The sequence below is a fragment of the Xiphophorus hellerii genome, chromosome 12 (genome assembly GCF_003331165.1).
Source record: "Xiphophorus hellerii strain 12219 chromosome 12, Xiphophorus_hellerii-4.1, whole genome shotgun sequence".
NCBI lineage: Eukaryota > Metazoa > Chordata > Actinopteri > Cyprinodontiformes > Poeciliidae > Xiphophorus > Xiphophorus hellerii.
This window is the reverse complement of record NC_045683.1, coordinates 30,219,638-30,239,976: the sequence shown is the minus strand read 5'-3', so window position 1 is coordinate 30,239,976 and position 20,339 is coordinate 30,219,638. Positions and strand designations below refer to the sequence as shown.

Genomic DNA, 20,339 nt, shown 5'->3' with positions numbered 1-20,339 from the left:
CATCATAATCAATATGTTGTATAGTTTTTACACCAGTATGAAAAGCTTTGTACAAAATTGATTAGATTATGTTCCACTTAAAAAACAAAAACAATTCTTGTATTAATAATGTCGTACAATGGAATCAGTCACTCAATCTCACACAACGACCCATGCCTGGGTGTAATTTAGCCATGGGAATGTAAATGATGAGTAATCAGGAGAATCGCTAATGAGAGACCATCATGTCTCTGCTGCTAAGCTCTGTGCCTGCGCAATGTGGCAGATGTTCTTTCACCCAAGAAACCTTCAAATCTCATTCCAATAATCCGTTGCCCACAGAGAAAAAAATCTATTCACTTACATAACATAAAAAAAAAACAATCAGTGGCGATACAGAGCTATCAGCTCAACCTCAAAGATAATCAAACCCAGGAAATAAAAAAACACAACGTTGATGGAGGTCAAACAGGAAACAACTAGTCACCGTTCACAGTAATAATATACCCCACCTCCAGCTCTTTACCTTTGGTTTGAGCAGACTGTTGCGGACCCTGTCCCACAGGCGCGACCCTGAACCCGGGGGTTTCCTCACCGCCGGGTCTCCCTCGTCTTCAAACCCGCCGATGGCCCAGTCCAAGCTTTCCCCTTCGTTCAGATTACTCTCACGCATCTTTTCTGGCATTACCGTTTTACGTTTAGTCTCCAACCGACCAACAGGAAAGCGGTACTTCCCTATAAAACCCAACTAGTCTGTAAACCGTGGCGCTAACAGGAGCAGAAAGGCCTTAATCCCTGAATAACGAGCCATCGATTTGGTCTAGATGAATCTCGATTGTCTTCCTGGATTCTTGACACGACTTTCAGTGGCACCCTCTTGTCCAGCTGGCGTTGGACTTTCGCCTCTTTCAGCAAAGCAACACACAGCCTGGCCAACAACGCTCGCCTCTGTGTTGTTCTACTTCCCAGATGGATTTGTAGGATTAATGAGGAGAATCCTCTCCCACCCCTTCTTACCAACGTGCTCTCGCCTGCTGCTGTGAAGACTTCTGGCTGGACGAATCTCAGGTAGCTGAACAGGATCCTCTTAGACCGAGCACGTATTAGCACGAGCGACCTTTGACCCTTGAGCACGTGCCCCATCTCTAAGAGATCTAAAGAACTGCATTGAGTCCAGCTTTTAAACATTAAATTAGCATTTTTTAGGGGAAAAAGGAAAAAAATGCCCTGTAAACCCACCAGCTCTACTAGGGATGCAACTAACAATTATTTTGGTAATTGATTATTCTAACGATTAATCTGATGGTTAATAGAAGATTTTTAAAAAAAAGAAAACAGAATGACACATTATGCTGATTTTTTTTTAACCACTTAAGACTTTTAAATGCAATATTAGAAATACATTAAAAGATGAAAATACAAGGAATAATTCAATTAATTTATAAAATTGTAAACTTTTCACTTCCTAAATGCAATAACACAGTACTCCTTTAGTGAAGACTGGAACTTTTTTTTTTTTAGCAAAGGATGAATCGATAGCTAAAAAAATACTTCATCACCATGTGAAAAGCTTAATATAACATCAGTACACTGATTTATTATTATATTAGCCAGCTAATAATTGGATAGCAAAGATTTTTCTGTCTTTTTTCTTATTTTTTTTACAGACTTTGAACAGGGTGAAGCTACAACTATACAACCAGATGAGTTCTGGGTAGAAAACATTTACAAACAAGAAGGTTTTTTTTTTCATTTTGAATAAAAAAATGTATAAATTTTTTGCACAGTTTTGGTTTAATTACTGCTCTGAGTGTGTTCTTTCAGCAAATTGCATCACCTTGTTTTGAGTCTATATTCTACAGTTATCGATTAATTGATGACTAAATTAGTTGACAATCATTTGAATAATCGATTCATCATGATTAATCGTTTCAGTCCTAATTTAAACCTTACAACTGGTTGTGTCTCCCATAGCTGTAAAAACTCCCAGTAAGTATTTGTGACAACTGCTAATGAGTCTTTTACATCACGGACATATCACAGCCTCTCCATTGGATTTAAAACCAGACTTTGACTAGGCCACTACAAAGCATTGAGCGTTTTTTTAGCCATTCATAGGTGGACCTTTCAGAGTGCTTCGGATCATCATCATCAGCTGGTCTGCTTTCTTCTTGGTACTGGTCTTAGATCTATCCTATGGATTCTCTCTTTCATATTGTAGAATCATAAACATTGAGCTTAACTGAGGCAAGCGAGGCCTTCAATGCGTCAGACAACGTCAGTTCAATTTTCTGCTAGACCTTCTTTAGGACGGGGTACAACGAGCTGGTGTTGATGTCGTTTAGCCTACTTTATGTTGTCAGATAGGTTCTGTTCAATATCACTCTTGATTCTACAGGTCAGGAAGGGGCTAGTCTTAGCTTATGGTTGCAAGGTGACAAAATGTAACAATGTACAAGAGGTTTGAACAATTTTGCCAAGGAACTGTAGTTGCAATTAGGTTAGCACAAGAAAAAGGCTCAAAACAACACTATGGGTGAACAAATGCTGAATAATAAGAATGTTACATAGCAGTGGCCATTTATCGAATTGTTTATCATTTATCAGGATTTTTTTTCAAGCTAAGTATTTTGAGTTATCATTTTTACAATAAATTCCAATTAATGTTTAAAACCCCCTGTGAAAAATCTGTGAAATAGTAATCTGTGAAAAATTGCTTCTTTTTCACAGGTTGCAGTGAAAAAGAAGCAATAAATAGTTTTTCTTATTGTTTTTTCCGCTATCCGAACAGGACCACAAAATATGGTAATGAAAGTTCCCGCGTAGGCTCCTCTCCTTGAAGGCTCTCCTGTGGTTTGAACCACCTGTCCCCAGCAGGAAAATCCCTTTGTCGGCTGATGAACAAGCGTCCACTATCTCTCCCTTCAGCAGAGCGATGCCAGCAGCTACATTTGGTCGACCCGAAGTCTAATCCAGCCTCTGTCACAACACCCAATCAGGAGGTCGAGCGCCGCTGACCCAGCAGTAGCCTCATGACTCACTTCTTCAAAAGCAGCAAAAGGCCCTTGAAGGGGCGATTAGCAGACAAAGACACCAACGTAGAACAACTGTCATCTCTAGACTGGAGCAGGGGCATCCTAATTGCGGCCCACATTTCCCTCCTCCCTCCATTGTTTACATTTCTGTCGCTGCTGATAACTCTCGCATAGAAACGGTGGTCACTCCCCAAGACGCGTAGAGGAAATAATATTAAATTCCAAAAGAAGACAGTAACACACAGTAACGCAAAGTGATTTTGATAAGTAACTGGAGTCTGACTACTGGTTTTGAAATAGCAGCGCGTTAGATTTCTCGTTACTGAAAAAAGTGGTCCGACATGCATATGGGTAAATCAAACTGCAAGCTAACCTTGAATAAAGTGTGGTGGATTTCAATAATATTTAGAAGACATTTTGGGGATCTATGATTCCTTAAGTTCCCCAAAATATACTGGAAGAAAATCGGTGCAGTCTGAATCCCCAGCTGCACCCCAAGTACATCACTGAAACTGCTTCCTGTAACTCACATCACTCTCTCCTACCTTTATTTGTCCTTTGGCCACAATCTTATCCGTCATCTCTCCCTCCTCTTTGCTCTGCTTGGTTTTGGCGCAGCACTTCTCGTAGCACAGCAGCCTCAGGGTCTGAGAGCCCTCCAACTCGATCTCAAACTCCTTGCAGTGGAAACAGTGCAAATCAAATTACGTAAACCTTATCCCCTTTCATGAGGTTTACTTAAATGACTGATCTTGCTATGCATTTCTGGAAAGCAGCCTCACCTCGTTCCAGTTGGGCTCTGTGGAGTCTCTGTGCACACGGGTCTTGGCTTTGTTGACGAAGTAGCCATAGGAGTCCACCTCCAGGGAGCAGTACAGATCTAAAAGCAGAACAGCGTCAAAGTGAAACTAAAGCACTAAGGATCTGTTTTAATCATCTGGCTGAGACACACACTACACCACGTGTGTCAAATTCAAGGCGCAGGGGGCCAAATCTGCCCCACCATAATGTTTTATGTGGGTCTCTATGTCCATAGGGACACATAAGTTACAGATGGAAATATCTCAAGTGTTTAGTGATTCAATTCAGAAATGATTTCTAGCTCCAAAATCAATTTTTCTATTAAAACGGTCTAGAGATTCTTTTTAAATGATGTGATCGACAAGAGGAAAAGACAGTGTAAACAAACAGAACATTAACTTAAAGAGGAAGTATTACGCATTTCCCAGGCAGATTGTGCCATTTTACAGCATAATCCAGTAACTATGTTCCCTTCAGTAGTTATAAAAAGGCTGCATATGCAAATATGACTTAGAAGAAAATTTACTTCCTAATTTAACACCTTGAAATTGGGACTCTGTCTCTTTAAGAAACTCCTGCTCTTTCTGAGACTCCAGGAAGTTGCCACAACATGGCTCCTCTATTGACCCTTTAACGTTTTTACCAACGTTTTACTGAGAACTAGCTCCTATAATGAACTCAGAAGGCGTGCCATCCCACCAGGAGTTTGCCAATTGCTGGACAACCTGGTTGAAAAACATATCATGATATATGCATTTCATATCAGACCATATTGATATGGTCTAATTAATTATTGATTAATTATTAATCAATAATTAATTGTTTTTTTGTTTTAAATATCGGAAATACTGCCAAACTTCTGTCATCACCTTTCTTGTTCTATCCACAGTTTTCACTCCACATCGTTGTTTTTCATTTTTAAGCAGTTATGATAACCTGAAACTGCTGCGGCGCAAGTTACTTAACAGGTTGTTGCTAGGCAACCAAAGAGGGATTGAGTTAGGTAATGCCACCAACTTTGCTTAGCTAGTCATAAGAAGTTGAGCAGATAAAACCTTTCTTCTTCCTACATCCCCCAGAATGCAATGCAGTTCTGGATCACAGGTCAGTGAATATTCTATAAATTGAGTATTGAATATTATATCCAGCGTATTATCTATTCATACTGATCCTGTGTCTATAGTGATATACATTGTTATCCATCCATAGTCCAGCCCTACCTCACCCTTACTTGAATTCTTGTCTTGAACTCAAGACTAGAATTATAATTTATAATAATAATATATGCTATATATGTGAGCACAAACGTAGCAAAATAGTACAACAAAATCTGATTGCAAAAAAAAGGAAAAAAATCACAAACAACTGCAAAATCCTGAAGGGACTGACCAATGTCCAAAGATGTTCACTATATTTGATTTTAAAAAGAAGCTATCAAATGCAGACCAAAACTATTTCTCAATATTTTAGCAGTTTATTAATACGTTTTATCATTACATCCTGGCACAACTGGCACTTTGAGAACCGTCATGATCTTGATATGACCCAAAATAAAATGAGTTTGCTGCCTCTGTGCTACACTGTTTAAGGGAAGTGTCTCTGAGGCAGCATGATGCCTCTGGACAAACAACAATCTCTGTTCCTGTCTTGTTTTTACACGTCTACTCTCAGTCTCACTGTCTCTGTTGATCAAGGTTTGTGTCAGACAGCATCTCTGACACAAACATTTTACATCACAAATAGCCTTTGTGATATAAAGTGTAAAGTTATGTGAGAGGCCACAGACATATCTAAGGCAGCTTGTACACAGCGTTCCTGACTAATCCCACTTGTTCCCCTCCCAGCTGGCAGTTGCACAGAGAGCAACACGGAAAGCGAAAATCATCAGGGATCATGATCTCTGATCAAATACACAAGATAAGGACTGCTTACTTAAGCTTTGTTTGAGTCCAGAGGCAGAGTGGACGATGACGTTCAGGAAGCCGTACAGACCAGAGGATTCGTCATCTGTGCAGAAGGAATTTAAGTTAACAACTGAAATACAAAGCGTTGTTTATTCAAATGAACCGGATGAAAAGCGGCAAAGTGGGTGCCTCACCTTCCTTACTCATGGTAATTGGGATAGAGTGAACAGTCTGGAGCTTCACACATGAGTTTGTGAGCATCTGCAGCTCCAGAGAGGTCAAGGAGAAGCTCTTAAAGCCTGAAAGACGCCATTTTGGGGCGAGAGAGAGAAGTGAGATCACAGCTGCTAAAGACGAAGGAAAAAACAAGTTTGAAAATCAGAATGAAACTTACACTTCTTCTGCTGCTCGCGAATTATCTCCCTCCACTCTGCCCGCTCGTAATCAGAGGAGATCAGAAATGTGAATCCCTGAAAGACAAAAAGCAGGAAAAACAATCGTCATGGCTCGGTCCGGTAATTCTTTGCCATCAACAACAGAGGGCAGCAGAAGCCAAACTTGTCACCTGAAATCCTCAACAGATAAACACAATAGTGTTTTAAAACCCAGTCAGTAGCTGCTTTCCTTACAAATGTGTGGAAAACTTTGTCTATATTCTACTAATGTTGAAAACACAACGTTTCAAAATTGCAGTGTTTCCATTAAATAAGAAATGTAAATATAATCATATGTAAATAAGCTTGTTCACGCAACAAGTCATTAAAAATTGTGGTGGAGGCAGAAATAAACAGTAGAATTATATATATATTCATAATTCATCCACGGCCCTCAGCCAATCAGAGGAGACATCGACGTCTTATTCAGGCATTTTAGCGACAAGCCCCGCCTACTTGGAAGTAGCTACTTATGCAGCGTTTTGGGGAAATTGTAGTCAGAAATTTTACAGTAGAGCTGAAGATTCATCACGTTGGAATGAGACACGACTTTTATGAACTGTGTGATGCAGTAAGAGCTCTGGTTGAGCCAGCTGCACAATGTCCAAAAAAACTCCCAAAACAAACCATCGTCGTCCTTCCACTTCCCATCGTCTTCTTCAACATTTCTGCCAGTAGACTAGTGTGATATATAAAAATGTTGTTCCTGTTGCAGGTTTGTGAAATTCAACTACGCGCAAAAACTTTTTATCAAAAAAAGTTTGTTTTTTAAATTGGTGCAACGTCATGGTTAATGGGTTAGTAGCTAGTGTGACCCACTTTGCCGTTTCTGTTGGCCACTCTGAACGCCATGTTGGGGGACATGAGCAGCAGCAGCGACTCTTGCTCAGACAACTTCTTCTTCAGCCGCTCTATGGCTTTAGCTCCTTTCGTCGTCCTCTGCAGATAAAAAAAAAAGGAAGAGAGTTATCACTCTTCAGGGTCACAGACTTGATGCTTTGCTCTAGTCACACTCTACTGTTTAAGTTCCTCATGCTATTTTTGAATCCTTTGTTCCACAAAACCTGCTGGTGTTTTGGTGTTTTTTTGTTGAATTATCCTCACCCTCTCTCTCTGGATTTCATGCTTGATCTGGGAAATCTTGATCTTCATCGCATCGATCTCCTCGTCTTGGACCAGAGGGATGGGACTGGACTCACAGTCATCGATGGTTTGGAAGGTCACGTCGGCCAGCGGGATGTACCATTTGCAGTCATACTGTTGCCCTTTTCTTTAAGACGACACGCATATTAAAACTTCTCAAGGCTCCCTATCATGATAATGTGTTTCTATGTCTCATTAAATGTGCTTTGAACTGATGCTTGAGTTATAATCTTTCACTCACCAATGCAAAAAAAATAGTAACAATAATAAGATTCAAAGCTTATAATAGGATTTTGGAAGGAAAAATAGCTTGATTAGGACTGATTAATCTTTAACAACTCAGGTTTTTTTAATATTAGAGATACATTAAAAGATGGACTTAAACAAGTCAATTTCTTCTTTTAAAAAAAATAAAATAGACATTTCCAAAAATGCAATAGCACACCAATTCTTTGGTGAAAACTCAATTGTTTGTAGCAAAGAAATAAAAAAAAAAATCTTCTAACAACACATTCCTTTCTGCTTGACTTAACACCAGTAATACAGTGTAGAGTTGATCTGGTGATTATTGTTTGGATTAACTGATTAATAATTGGTGCTTTACATGGTTGTTGTTTTTGTTTAACAGGAGTTGAGCCAGGTGGAGCTAAAACGATGTCACTTTAAGAGTTCTGGGTCAATGTTCTTGCTAAACTTAAATGTAACGTGTATACTTTTGTACAGTTGTGGCTTTGTTACTCTTTCAGCAAAGTACTTTTTTCTTTATTGAGTCTGTATACTCCCGTTAACAATTCATCGATAACAAAATCAGTTGACGATTATTTCTAGACTCGGTTCTTAGAGTTTAACCAGATTAATCGTTTTAGGCCTGATCATGAGCGTCTCTGAGCAGGACTCACCCTGCAGCCTGTTTCTTCAGCTTGGTGCAGAGCAGCAGGTCGGTGAAGAGGAAGACGTGACGGAGTTTCCTGGACCCTTCCACCAGCTCCACCATGAAGCGATCCCTTAGCAGCTGCCGGTTCTGCCACAGAAAAACACCAAATCAATCGAGGACAACAAACCTCCGTGTGTTTCAACAGGATTTCGAGTAAGAAAAGGACACAAATTGTTCATAACTGTGAAATAAAATGCAGGACAGAAGAAACAGGTTTATATTTTTTGCTAAAAAAAAATGGGGTGAAGGTTGAGATTGGAATAGCTAAAAAAAATTGCTCAATTTTCTAGCCTGGCCACAGATTCTAGAGTGGACTTAGATCTGAACTTGGACTGGAATAATCTGGAGGATTAGTGCAGAAGTAAAAAAAATATGTTTTTCTGACTGTTCCAACATCAGAACAGCATAATGCTGCTACTGCCGTGGTTTTTTGTGAGCATAGTGTGTTGAGAGGAGTACCCAAAAAGTGTACTAAAGTAAAAGCAGCACTACTTCAACTTTACTCAAGTAGAAGTAAAAACAATTACTCAAGAAAGAGTAAAAACGTAGTCTGTAAAAAGACTACCAAGCAATTAAAGCAAAAAATCAAATTTGATATTTTAAAATGTCATCAGACGGACTAAAAATATAAAATCATGCACAAACGCTGGTATTTTGAAGACTAAAATGATAGCATTAATACAAATGAATTACCTATTTTGATGCTTTCTGATGCATTTTTGGTGAAAATAGGTTTGATCTTCATTCAGTGAAGTTACTCGGTGTCCAGAAATTTGACTCCAGTAAGAGTAAATTTTGTAATACACTTTATGTCTAGATTGTCATTTGTGTGAAAAGTTTTCATTTGAGAAATCATTATAATATTTTACTAATTTTATTGACTCTCACATCCTGTTTTGTTGGGGTGGTTCGGAAGGTCACATAGGCTGGCAACGGAGGAGAGCAAGTGGCAAAAACAAACATTTTCCAACCAGCTGGTGATACATCTATACTTACCCATATAGACGCATAAAACGCTAGTTAGCTAGCCAGCAAGAGTAAAGTAGTAGCTAGTTACCAAAAGCAATGAAGATGTCTGTGTGAGACTCAATCTTTTGCCTGATAAAAAGGTCTCAAAAGAAAAAAAAACTACATACAACATAAAACAGACCTGCCACGACAAAATACAAGACCTGTAATTGGCGTATATAAGGCCAACTTACATTTTTTTAAAAGATACATTTCAGACATTTTAAGGCCTTAATTTAAGATACATGAATTTAAAGGCCCAGTATTATGTATTTCTCAGGCACATAGTGGCATTTTATAGCACAATCAAGCAACTATATTACCTTCAGTTGTTATAAAAATGCTGAATACATCAGATATTTCTTAAAATTAATTTTACTTTAGAATTTAACACTTTGAAATTGGGCCTCTGTATCTTGAAAAACTTCTGTTCTTTCTGAAACGCCGCCTTCAGGAAGTCGTCACAACATGGCTTCTCTTTCAACCCTTCAACAACGTTTTTACCAGCGTTGCACTAAGTAGTTCCTATAACGAGCTCAGCTGATACAACATTCCACCAGGCGTTTGCTAATTGCTGCTGGCTAGTCTGAAGGAGCTGAGTGGAGAATATGCGTGGGAGTGGGGCCCTGTGAGGAGGAAGCGTGGAAACTGCAGCTCTAAGGAGGAGCTGCAGGAGGAGCCAAAGGTGGAGCTATGTCCAACTAGGAGTTTTGCACAGCTGAATGGTTGCCATGGGAGATAAAAGGATTTTTCAAACATTCATGAACGAATCAAGGTATGATTTTGATGAGTGAATAACATTACAACATGATGGAAAGCTCTAAAAAGTAAATTTTACATGATACTGCACCTTTGTAAGGAGAGTCTGTATTCAATTACAGACTTTAGTATTTGACATTCTATTCAAAGTCAAACCAAACAGTCTGGGGTTCAAGGCGGATATGATGGAATTGAGCTTTTATCCTGCAAGAGCGTGCACCTAAATTCTTCCACTGCCCTCTGACCCCTGCGCTAAGGCACTGCTCATGTGAGCATACCAACCACAGCTGCAGAAAAACAGGGAAAGCTTTTCCTCCGCCGCGCTCCGCACGCTCCAGCTCAACTCGGCCTCGTTCCAAACACTCTGGTGAGAGAATCAAGCGCATCCAGCGGCAGAGTCCTGCTTTTAAAGCGCCGCGCCAGGGTTACTTCCGCTTATTGTTTTTGGGGACACAAACGTGACCGCAAGTCAATAATAATGCCGATGGGAAAAAAAAATAGGAGCCATCGCTGCACGAGATGTCAAGCTTTAAACACTGCGTGTCTGTTTTGTTTCTTTTTTTTCTGCCCAAGTGAGGAGACACCGAGCGCTGGGGTATGCACAAGAGGAAAAGTTAAATAAACTCTTATGGTTTTAATGGTTGGGGTAATTACAGGCACTTACGGAGCAAAAACATTAGCAGAGATACAAACTTAGCCAACAGCTCATCATTTGCAACAACCACCTCGTAATTTTAAAGCAAATTGTCAAGGCTTGGCTTGTTATCAGTAAATCTCTTTGTGGCCTTTCAGGCTTCCTTAGACAACATGCGAAAGACTTTTCTTAGGAACTTTGAATCCTGTTCTTCTGGGCAAGACAAGTTCCCAGGAAAGGACAGAGGAAGTTCCCAGTCAGACCATCTGAATCCTAGCAATAAGATGTGTGCTCTACAAAAGGGAGTAGAAAAGGCAGTCAGGAAACACAGACAAGTCAGCGCGCCCACCCAGTGCAAAAGGTTGCTCCGTCCGACAGCCTGGTCGATAAGGCAACACGCTGGTGATTTCTGGGAAGAGCATTTGACACCACAGCAGGGAAGGATGGGAGTGAGCGCGGCGCAAAGATCGGCTGATTTGTCTGGTTGTGCGACACGGAGACCTCTTAGCCTCCTGTGTTTGTGCCGCTTCCTGAACTTGTTTTCGCAACAGGCATTCAGGCCAGTGAGTCAGCAGCAGCCTGACTCACGCTGCTGTCTTACTGTGCCTTCCAGACGCCGTGTGCTCTCAGCTTTTTTTTTTACAGTCAACTGTCAGGGCAGGGAGGAAATTATAGGTGTGATCCTGAAATCCACAAGGAGGATTTATTTAAAAAAAAGAAATAAATAATTCAAATAAAATGCAGTGCGGTAAACCTGGGAGTCACATGGGGAATTATTATACATCTTTCCCCCCCCATCTAATGGGTCTGGCTTTTTCTGGATAAGCTATCCCGACATATGATACATTTACAGTAAAAACCCAGACAATTTCCTGTTTAGCTCAGTGAGGATTAAATGAAGTGGACTTTCATCATTTGGGAAGCCCCAAATACTTCAACTCATTCACTTTTAATACAACTATATGTAGCTTTACTGTTCTTCTAAAACCAGGACTGGTTCTCTAAAACAAGCATCTTGCTTTTCTCACCACAAATGACTTTTTTTGTTTCTTTCTCTGATCTGAATCATTCACAAATTAAACTTTCTAGAAATTAATGCTGCCTTTCTTGAGGACAGTTTACATTGGTCAATAACCCCAATTTATATGGTTTTGGAAATCTATGGGGAACCTGAGCACCCAGAGAAAACCCCCACTAACACTGGGAGAACATACAAACTCCCACAGAAAGAGGCTCTTGGTTAAGATCTAAGATAAGATAAATCTTTATTATCATTGTCACAAGGACAACGAAATTTAAAAGGTGCCATCAGTCAGTGCATATGCTTAAAAACAAAAAATAACTGTCTCACAATTCACACACAATGTAAGAAGTAACTTTTATAAGTATTTACCAATTAAACATTTCATTATGTCAAAACACAAACAGATTGAATCCAAACCACCACTGTCAAACCTAGAGAATATTGTACTAGAAAATCTAGACGAGAGGTCACATTTCTTTATTTCATGCAGCCTTACTAATGCATGATGAGGAATCCACCGCAGATAGATTGGACGCGTGGAGATCTGACATCCGAGAAGAGATACAAGAGGCGGACTGGAAAACTGCAATGCTTAAAAGCCCAATAGCAGTCAATTAATACAAGGATGAAACTCCTTCAATACAAGTGGCTGATGAGAACTTGCCTAACTCCAGTCAGAGTGAACCGCTGGGAACCTAACATCCCAGCCAGCTGCAGTAAGTGTTTGGTTGGAAAGGGTACTCTTTTTCACTGTGTATTGGAGTGTCCAAAATTACAGCAATATTGGAACTCAGTTACGCAAACTTTGTCAAAGATTGTTGGAGTGAATGTACCTGCTGAAGCTAATATGTGTGTATTAGGTATTTATCCAGAGAACTGTGTTTTTAGTTCCAGACAGTTAAAATTGATTGACTTTGTACTCCTGCAGGCCAAGAGATTAATATCTCTACACTGGAAATAAATGGTCATATCGTCAAACCACAGGTGGGTAAAGGAGATGACATCATGAATGGCTCTGGAGCAACTCACTTACATTGTCAAAGGAAAGGGAGCAAAATTTCCTCTGACACCGTTGACCGAGTTTCTGAAACACTACAAAGGAAATTAAGAGAACAGTGCAGATTGCCGAGTCTTTTTGCGTGTTTTTTTATTTCTCTGTTTTTGTTTCCTGATATATGTACTGTTGAGTTGTTTTTTTTTTATTGTTGTTTCTTTATTATTTATATTTGTTTACTTTGGGGACCAAGTTGTTTAATGTGAATCTTATGTCAAACGTATCACTGTCACTTGTTTGTTATTATCTTATAAAATTCAATAAATATAATGTTTAAAAAAGAAAGAAGAAAGATCTCAGATCATTGTGAGGTTACTGGAAAGGTCAATACTTTTTCAGAGTGATGGATGCTAACAGCTAGCCAGATGTTTTAGCTTGCTGATTAAATCAAGCTGATTTAATCAGGTATGACTTGTAATGAATAAACAAATAATTAAGCTGTCTTAATGTCTTTATGCTTTGGGTTCATAGCAAACATCAACTGATGCTCAGTTCCACCAGATGTTTGCTAATTGTAGCTGGTTAGTCTGAAGGAGCTGAAATGGGGGAGTCAAAGAGGACGGGCGGCTCTATGAGGCTGAAGCTCAGAAGGTTGAAAACTGTAACTCCAAGGAGCAGCTGTGTATTGAAGGTGTCTTACACAGTTGAATAGTTGCCATGGAAGATTAAAGGATTTCTCCGACACACATGACAGAATCAGAGCAACACTCCAGGTGTGTTTTTGATGAGGGAATAACACTATAATAAGATGTAAAGCTGAAAAGGGTTGATTTTACATAATTCGGCCACTTTAAATTTCATTTGATATTGTGAAATGTATATTATTTTGTAATAAGTGGGGATGCTAAGTTTAATCTGCATATTCAAAATAAAATAATAATAATAAACAAATCTTGAGGCAGTAGAAACTCTTCAAGTTTCCAAACAAACTCACCTCTCCCTTTTTAACAGTCATAGACTGTCTGCGTGGGGTGATCTCTTCATTAATACTGGACAAAAAGTTCTGAGAGATGCGGAGGGCATCCTGCAACAGCGGGTAGTCTGGATGACCGGAGGGCGTGTGCTTCAGCAGGTCCTAAAGGCGAAAACAGAAAAATCAAAGGAATTCGGTTTTGAAAAGGGTTCCCCCGTGCAAAATTGTGGCTTCAATTACGGACTTACATGGAGAACAAGAGTGCTGCGTGTCACCCTGTCCACAGGTTTGTAGAGGAGAGCTGTGGACGAGGAGTCGTCACAGTGAACAAAAACAATGGATTCCAGTACCAGGAAAGTTGACATTTCATCTGACTCAATACTCACTTTCCAGAGAATATTTGGCAGACTGGTCTTTGCAATCCTTTGTGCTTTTAACCTTGAGATCCTGAGATAAGAGGGAGAAGAAAAAAACAAACACTCTGGTTAATCCACAGCGAGCTTGACTGACTGCAGCTGCTGTAAGGACTAGAGAAAACTGCCCTGTCATCACTTGTCTCAGGCAGCAGAACCTCGAACGCTGCGGCCCCACTGCACATACCTCAGATATCTCTGCAAACTGCGCGTTGGCCTGGCAGCACTTGTCTGCCGTCTCCACGGCAACCTTATAGTTGTCCACGAAGGCCCGGTACACCCCGAGCTGGCTGGCCTGCGGTGAACACAGAGAGAGACTTACACGTTACTAAAGAGTATTGGTGAGCGCAGCACGCCATGCGTCGCTTAGCCGACCCAGCCGAGTCTGACTCAGCGTTCGCCGGCGTTCATAAACCCCTTTACGTATGTGCCTTTAATCTTTCGCCTTCGCCGAGGTAGCTCAACCTCCTACGGAGCCTTGAGCACTCCTTTACTGCTCGTAATGTGGCGAAGCGGCTCTTTAATCTGGCCGGGGGACGCCTCCAGGCAGTCTACTCGGATCAGACACGAGTTCCAACGAGATTAACACAAAAACGTTACAATTAGAGCCAGAGACCATCACCTTTCCACTCGGCAAGTTTTCTGCTCTTTAAGCAATCATTAGCGATCAAAGTTATGACATTTAGGCAGAGCTGTAATTAGTTTGTTGAAAGTTGCTCACGTGCTAAACGGTGGTCTCTTTGATGGAACCCCCCCCCACACGCTATGCGGGGCTTCTCCTTTCTTAATGCAGAGCGTTCTTACTCACAAGGTTTAGATCACAAGGTTTTTTGGGGGGGAGGGGGGGTTTGGAGCTGTAAGTAAATGTTGGTCAAATGTAACTAAAAAAAAGATGATTGTTGCAAGCATTTACTCATACCAGCCATTTTCCCATGGGCTTCCTTTATTTCTGTTTTGGTTTTCTTATGCGTTAGCCTCAACTTCCTTCTACAGTAGTTGGATCAAAGTGAGTGGAAAAACAAGCTTTGCGTGTCGAAGCATTGTCAAGACACGTTGACTTATCTCCTGGATGTCATCACCCATGCCAAAGAAAATAGATAAAAATACAAGGCACTACTTCCTCTGATTTTTACGAGGACTCAAGAGAGCAACACAACTGATTCCGGTGTAGTGAAATCAAAACCGGCGTACCAGCTTCTGGAAGAGGTCGCCCACACACTGCTGGTGGCTCCAGTCTTGGACTCTGGGCAGCAGAGCGTCGTAGAAGTCCTTGTGGATCTCGTGGAGCTCAGGCACGTTGAAGAAGATGGTCTCTATCTGCTGGATGGTCAGCATCGGCTGGGAGGTGGTGGCTGCCGCCTTCAGGGGCTTCATGGGCTACAAGAGACAAGCACAGACTATCAACCCTAAACAAGTTAAATTATAATTGACAAAACTCTAAAATACTGTACTTCAAATCACTCATTTATTAACTTTTTGAAGCTTTGACTGATTAGTGCCTTTGTTTCTATGAATGCAGAAAACGTTAATTCACACATTTCTTATTGCTCATGTGTTCAGATTTATCAGTATTTTCCGAAGCATAAATCATATTCTAAATGATTTCTGTCCATTTTATTTTATTAATCTAATAGCAGTACCAAATGTGCTTTGGATTTTGCTAATAGGATAATTTTCTAGAAACATTGTCATTAGAAATTTTATTTTACATTCATTTTTCTGCTGGATTTTTTTCTTCAATTAAATAATTGCTCTTGTGATTTGTAATTATTCTTTTTTTTTTTTCAAAGTTCAAATACATTTCTGGAGAACATCTGTTAATTTTAAATGTCAAATCAGTGCTGTTAACCAGCAGGGTGAAAAATAACTTTTAGACGAACAAATATTGGTATTTTTAGAGCAAGTAGAATGTAACTGAACATTTTTTTTCTTCCATAATTAGACTTTCGGTCTTGCTCAGACAGAGATCCCATGTCTGGATCTGCCCAGACGTGGCTCTTCTCACACAAGAGGTGCAGCCCAAATTAGATCCATCTTGCACAATTCCTTCTAGGTATTTAAATGGTTTAAGTCAGTGAATAATCAAACAGAGAGTAGATGCTTAATATATTTCTTAAGAATGCTAAAACAAAAACCTAAAAAGGCACTATGCTCTGAAAACGGAATTGACAACTCAATGATTTCTTTTGTTTTTACTTACAGTACATGTGTTAAATCCTGAAAGAAATTATTTCCTACAGACACAATGTGAGTAAATATAACATTCAGATTACAGCAGATGATTTTATTTATTAATAAATAAAAAAAAACTACCAAATTATCATGGCCCTATGTGAAAAAGTTATCATACTCTCCTCCACTTGTTAAGCCATGAATTAACTGTGATTAACCACATTTTAATCGTCCGTTTCCCAAGCCACACGTTGGCCCGTTTTACTTCTAAACCTGTTTGAACAAGAAATCCGTTATGTAGAAACTTGTCTGACAACATGGAGTGAGCTAAAAGATCTGAAAAGGAAACACATCACGTCCTGGTCTAAAGAAATTCATGAACGGATGAGGAGAAAAAGAGAAAATGATGTAATCAATTTCCAAATGGTTACAAAGCCATTTCTTTGTAACTTTGGGAGCAGCAGGGAGGCCTCCTTTGGAATGGCTGGTTGCCAAGGTTACTCCAAGGAGGCATTGACGTCTCATCCAGGAAGTTACAAAACCCCCACAACAGGTTAGAGTTCACGATTCATTCAGTTATAAAAACACATTAGACCAGTTGTTGTCTACTAAGGACAGCAAAACCAGATTTTAGTTATAGGCTAAGCCAGACATTAAAAAGGGCTTAAAGGGGCGGTAGCTCAGGGCACCGTGGTACGGGGCGGCTCAAAAAAATCAACGTTTTTTGTGTCTATTGTTAATGTTTTACAAATATTACACCTCATATTAAAATCATGGGCTCATTTGATATTGTGGGGGTTTTTTTATTTTGGATTTTTATTTATTTAAACTACACTCAAATATCTGAAAATTATCCTTTTGGGACCAACATAGAGCCATCTGCTAGTCATCCATCAATTAGTTTTTTTTTGGGGTTTTTTTTAAAGAACTGTGTGATTTTTTTTTCTTTATTTCTGACTTGTGTATGGAAAAATAAATGAAAAACACAACAAAACTTAGCTATGTGCCTTTTGCCTAAACAGCTTAAATATTTGTCATGTTTATAGAAACAATCACACTAATGTAGCAGAAAATGATTCGAAAATCGAAAAAGCACATTATATCAATTATCTAAACTTAGCATGTGTCTAATTATTCTTATCTCAGTACTTATTAGAAGATTTTGACAATTAATTATTAATTTAAGCTGTAAAATGTATTATTCTCTCAGTAGTTTCAACATCTAGCGACGTGATCAATCAATCTGAGAATTTGACCGGACAATATTTGGCTGCATCTCTAGTGGATATTATAGTCGTTTCAGAATGTGATCAATGACATCTCAGCATAAAGAGTTGTTGCATACTATCAGCAGGGCTTCCAGGTGGCTGAGGTATGTTTCTTCGCTGGCCAGGATCCCAGACAGAACCCACTTCCTCATCTCCTGCCCCTTTTCCTGTTCCAGCTCCACCTGATACAAACATGAAATGGTGGGGAAAGAGAAGAAAGAAAAAAAACCTTCTGAGACATGAAGACATTTTTAATTTTTAACCGAGATGATTAATGACAACAACTTGAAACGCAAAATAAGCTTTAAAAACTTGCCCACAAGCAGAAAACCTTAACTAGCTGTTGGGCAATGTGGGAACTGGAGTCGTTATCGCACTCTGCAGGAGTTTTACATTCCAGGAGGCCAGCAGCCGACACTCCTGACCTCTTAAAAAAGACAAATGTTTGTTTTCTCTCTCTCCACAAGAAGTTGTTTGAAGCGGGTCAAAGATATCGCTCATTTCAGTTGGAATAACTCTGTCAGTAATAACTCTGCTGTTGTGTGTGTGTGCTGGAGTGAAAACGAAGCCCAGCCCTCTCCTCCCCCACCCACCGCCGTCACTTAGGCTTTGAAAATCACATCAGAAGAGAAGAATACCGCAGATATGAGAGGAACAGAGCAAAAAAATGGGCAGGGATGCAAGTTTTTTTTGTTTTTTTCAAACATCTGCTTGGCTACCGTGTGTTTGCTGACTGCGTGCGGCCTTTTCACCGACGCCCCGCTTCACAATGAAAAGCATTCCCCCATCTGGCAGCTACATGCTGCTCTGCATTTAATTGGTGGCATGTGGGCGCATCGGCTGGCATTTTTTAAAATTTCTACTTTTATACAGCAGCTCAGCTATTAAACAGAGAATACAGCAATGTAAACATATATGAAGTACTTTTATTTCCATTTTAATTTGCCACGCTGACACCTTTTAATTCAGCAATTAAATCTGATATAAGCAGATTTATTTGGACCATGTCAGAAATAACCCGTTAGATGTGATTTAACTGAGCTTGCTGCAGCAACTGTGACAAACTGAATGAATCGATTTATGATCAGACAGATTTGTTCACATGTTGCTTCATTAAATCATTTGATTTCACCAAAAAGGAAACTGAAATAACACAAAGAATTGGCTTTTACATACATCTATATTTACCTGAATTTAAGCAAATCCCATAATAAAATTAGTTAGTGGCTTAAATTAAAGACATCCTAAAGGTGTAGTGTGGGTTTAACGAGGTGCAGTTTTGATACCTCTTGAACCTTTTTACATTTTCTACAACCAGAAATGTTGCAGGTTTTAACGGATTCATTCTGAAAAATCCAACACAAAGCAGGGGTGAGAATTTATCGTACTGCTCATCATTTATTGTGATTTTTTTTATCTTATCTAAAAAAAACAACTATTTATTGTCATCGATAAATATCATGGTAAATTTCAGTTATTGATGGTAAATAAAAAAAACAAGACTGGTTCTATGATAAATGTTATTTTTGCTGTTTTCTCCACAGTTTCATGAGAACATCAATAAATATAAGCAAATTTGAAAAAAAAGACTAAATGATGTTACTGTGAGCAGTTTTGGGGTCTTAAAGAATCCTGTTGTAAATCAAAATATTTTTCAAAAACAATATTTGTGTTTGTGCCGCTATGAATGCTGTGTCACGGTGTCACAGCCAGTACACAACTTTAAAGTAATAAATAGGGTTTTTATTCATAGCCTTTATTGCTATCACAGTACAGTCAGAGTCAGTGGAAGAGTTTAGTTTAAAGCATATTTGTGTCTTAACACAAGGGATGCACGATATATCGGCATTAAGATTGGCATCGGCTGATGTTAGTCATTTATTGACATATCGGTATCAGTTCAATAAGTAAAACTGGGTCGACACAACTGATGTTTATTTCCATGTTGCTGATGTTTGTGTACGAGTTTCAGGAGTTAGAGGGGGGGATGATTGTGCGATAAATGCATGCCACACTTTTCAGTTTTTTATTTTTGGACCACATGTAAAGCATGTGTTCTTTTTTTTCCCACTTGCCATTCAAGTACTACTTTGTGTGTCAAATAAAAATCCATGTAAAACCTTTTATGTGTGATAATACTGTGACAGCATTTGCAGTTATGTTTATTCTACAGGTTAATTTCTTAAAAACTGTCAAGCCCCTAATAAAAAATAATAATAATTTAAAAAACCAAAAAAAACCAAGAATGTTTATGGAGGGCCTATTTCAGCTTTTTGTCTTCGAATATTTAATCTGAGAACTTGCTGGGTGATTGGTGTAAAAGTTGTGGGAAATGGTCAGGCAGACAACAAGACACATCATAAACTGTGTGAAAGAGCCTAATTTTAAGCAAAAAAAGAAAAAAAAAGAAGAAGAAACGGTTAACATAGACAGCAGAAAAAGCAAAGCAACAACTTTTATGAGCAGAAGGAAGAAGCACAGATAACGAGCATTGTGGACTGGAGCGTGGACAGAGGACACCAAAGGACAACGCAGCTGCAGAGAGGGGGAAAGCGGTGGCAGCAGGAGCTGACGGGCAATGTGTCAGAGTTGTTGGTCACAGCAACTTTACCGACTGCGTGGACTCCAGAGAACCGGACGACTGTGTGTCCCGGCTGTTCCGGCTCTTGGAGCGGAGCCGCGGCGAGGAGGACGGCGAGCCGCTGAAGGACAGAGGCTCGTGGCGAGGCGGGTGCTCCTCGGAAAGCTCCAGGTCGTAGCCGTAAGACGGAGGGTTTTCCATGTCTAGGAGAAAATGGGCAGACAAAGCACAATAGTCACATGATGAGCTGGAGATGCTGCTAGGTCATGGAGTTAACACAGAC

The 20,339-nt window shown here is 39.6% G+C and overlaps 1 protein-coding gene across 1 annotated transcript in view; it reads right to left on the bottom strand.

The window, feature by feature from the left end:
* LOC116729356 (breakpoint cluster region protein) overlaps positions 1-20,339 on the bottom strand; it is a 48,719-nt gene that overhangs the window by 10,258 nt on the left and 18,122 nt on the right. Inside the window, exons 2-16 of the mRNA XM_032577830.1 lie at positions 20,087-20,259; positions 17,553-17,657; positions 15,227-15,412; positions 14,223-14,330; positions 14,009-14,069; positions 13,871-13,923; positions 13,644-13,784; positions 8,196-8,317; positions 7,258-7,423; positions 6,973-7,092; positions 6,114-6,189; positions 5,914-6,018; positions 5,748-5,822; positions 3,797-3,894; positions 3,560-3,691 (exon numbers count right to left, since the gene is read on the bottom strand). Of these exons, the coding sequence (XP_032433721.1) occupies positions 3,560-3,691; positions 3,797-3,894; positions 5,748-5,822; positions 5,914-6,018; positions 6,114-6,189; positions 6,973-7,092; positions 7,258-7,423; positions 8,196-8,317; positions 13,644-13,784; positions 13,871-13,923; positions 14,009-14,069; positions 14,223-14,330; positions 15,227-15,412; positions 17,553-17,657; positions 20,087-20,259 (1,721 nt within the window). The remainder of the gene's footprint in view (positions 1-3,559; positions 3,692-3,796; positions 3,895-5,747; positions 5,823-5,913; positions 6,019-6,113; positions 6,190-6,972; positions 7,093-7,257; positions 7,424-8,195; positions 8,318-13,643; positions 13,785-13,870; positions 13,924-14,008; positions 14,070-14,222; positions 14,331-15,226; positions 15,413-17,552; positions 17,658-20,086; positions 20,260-20,339) is intronic.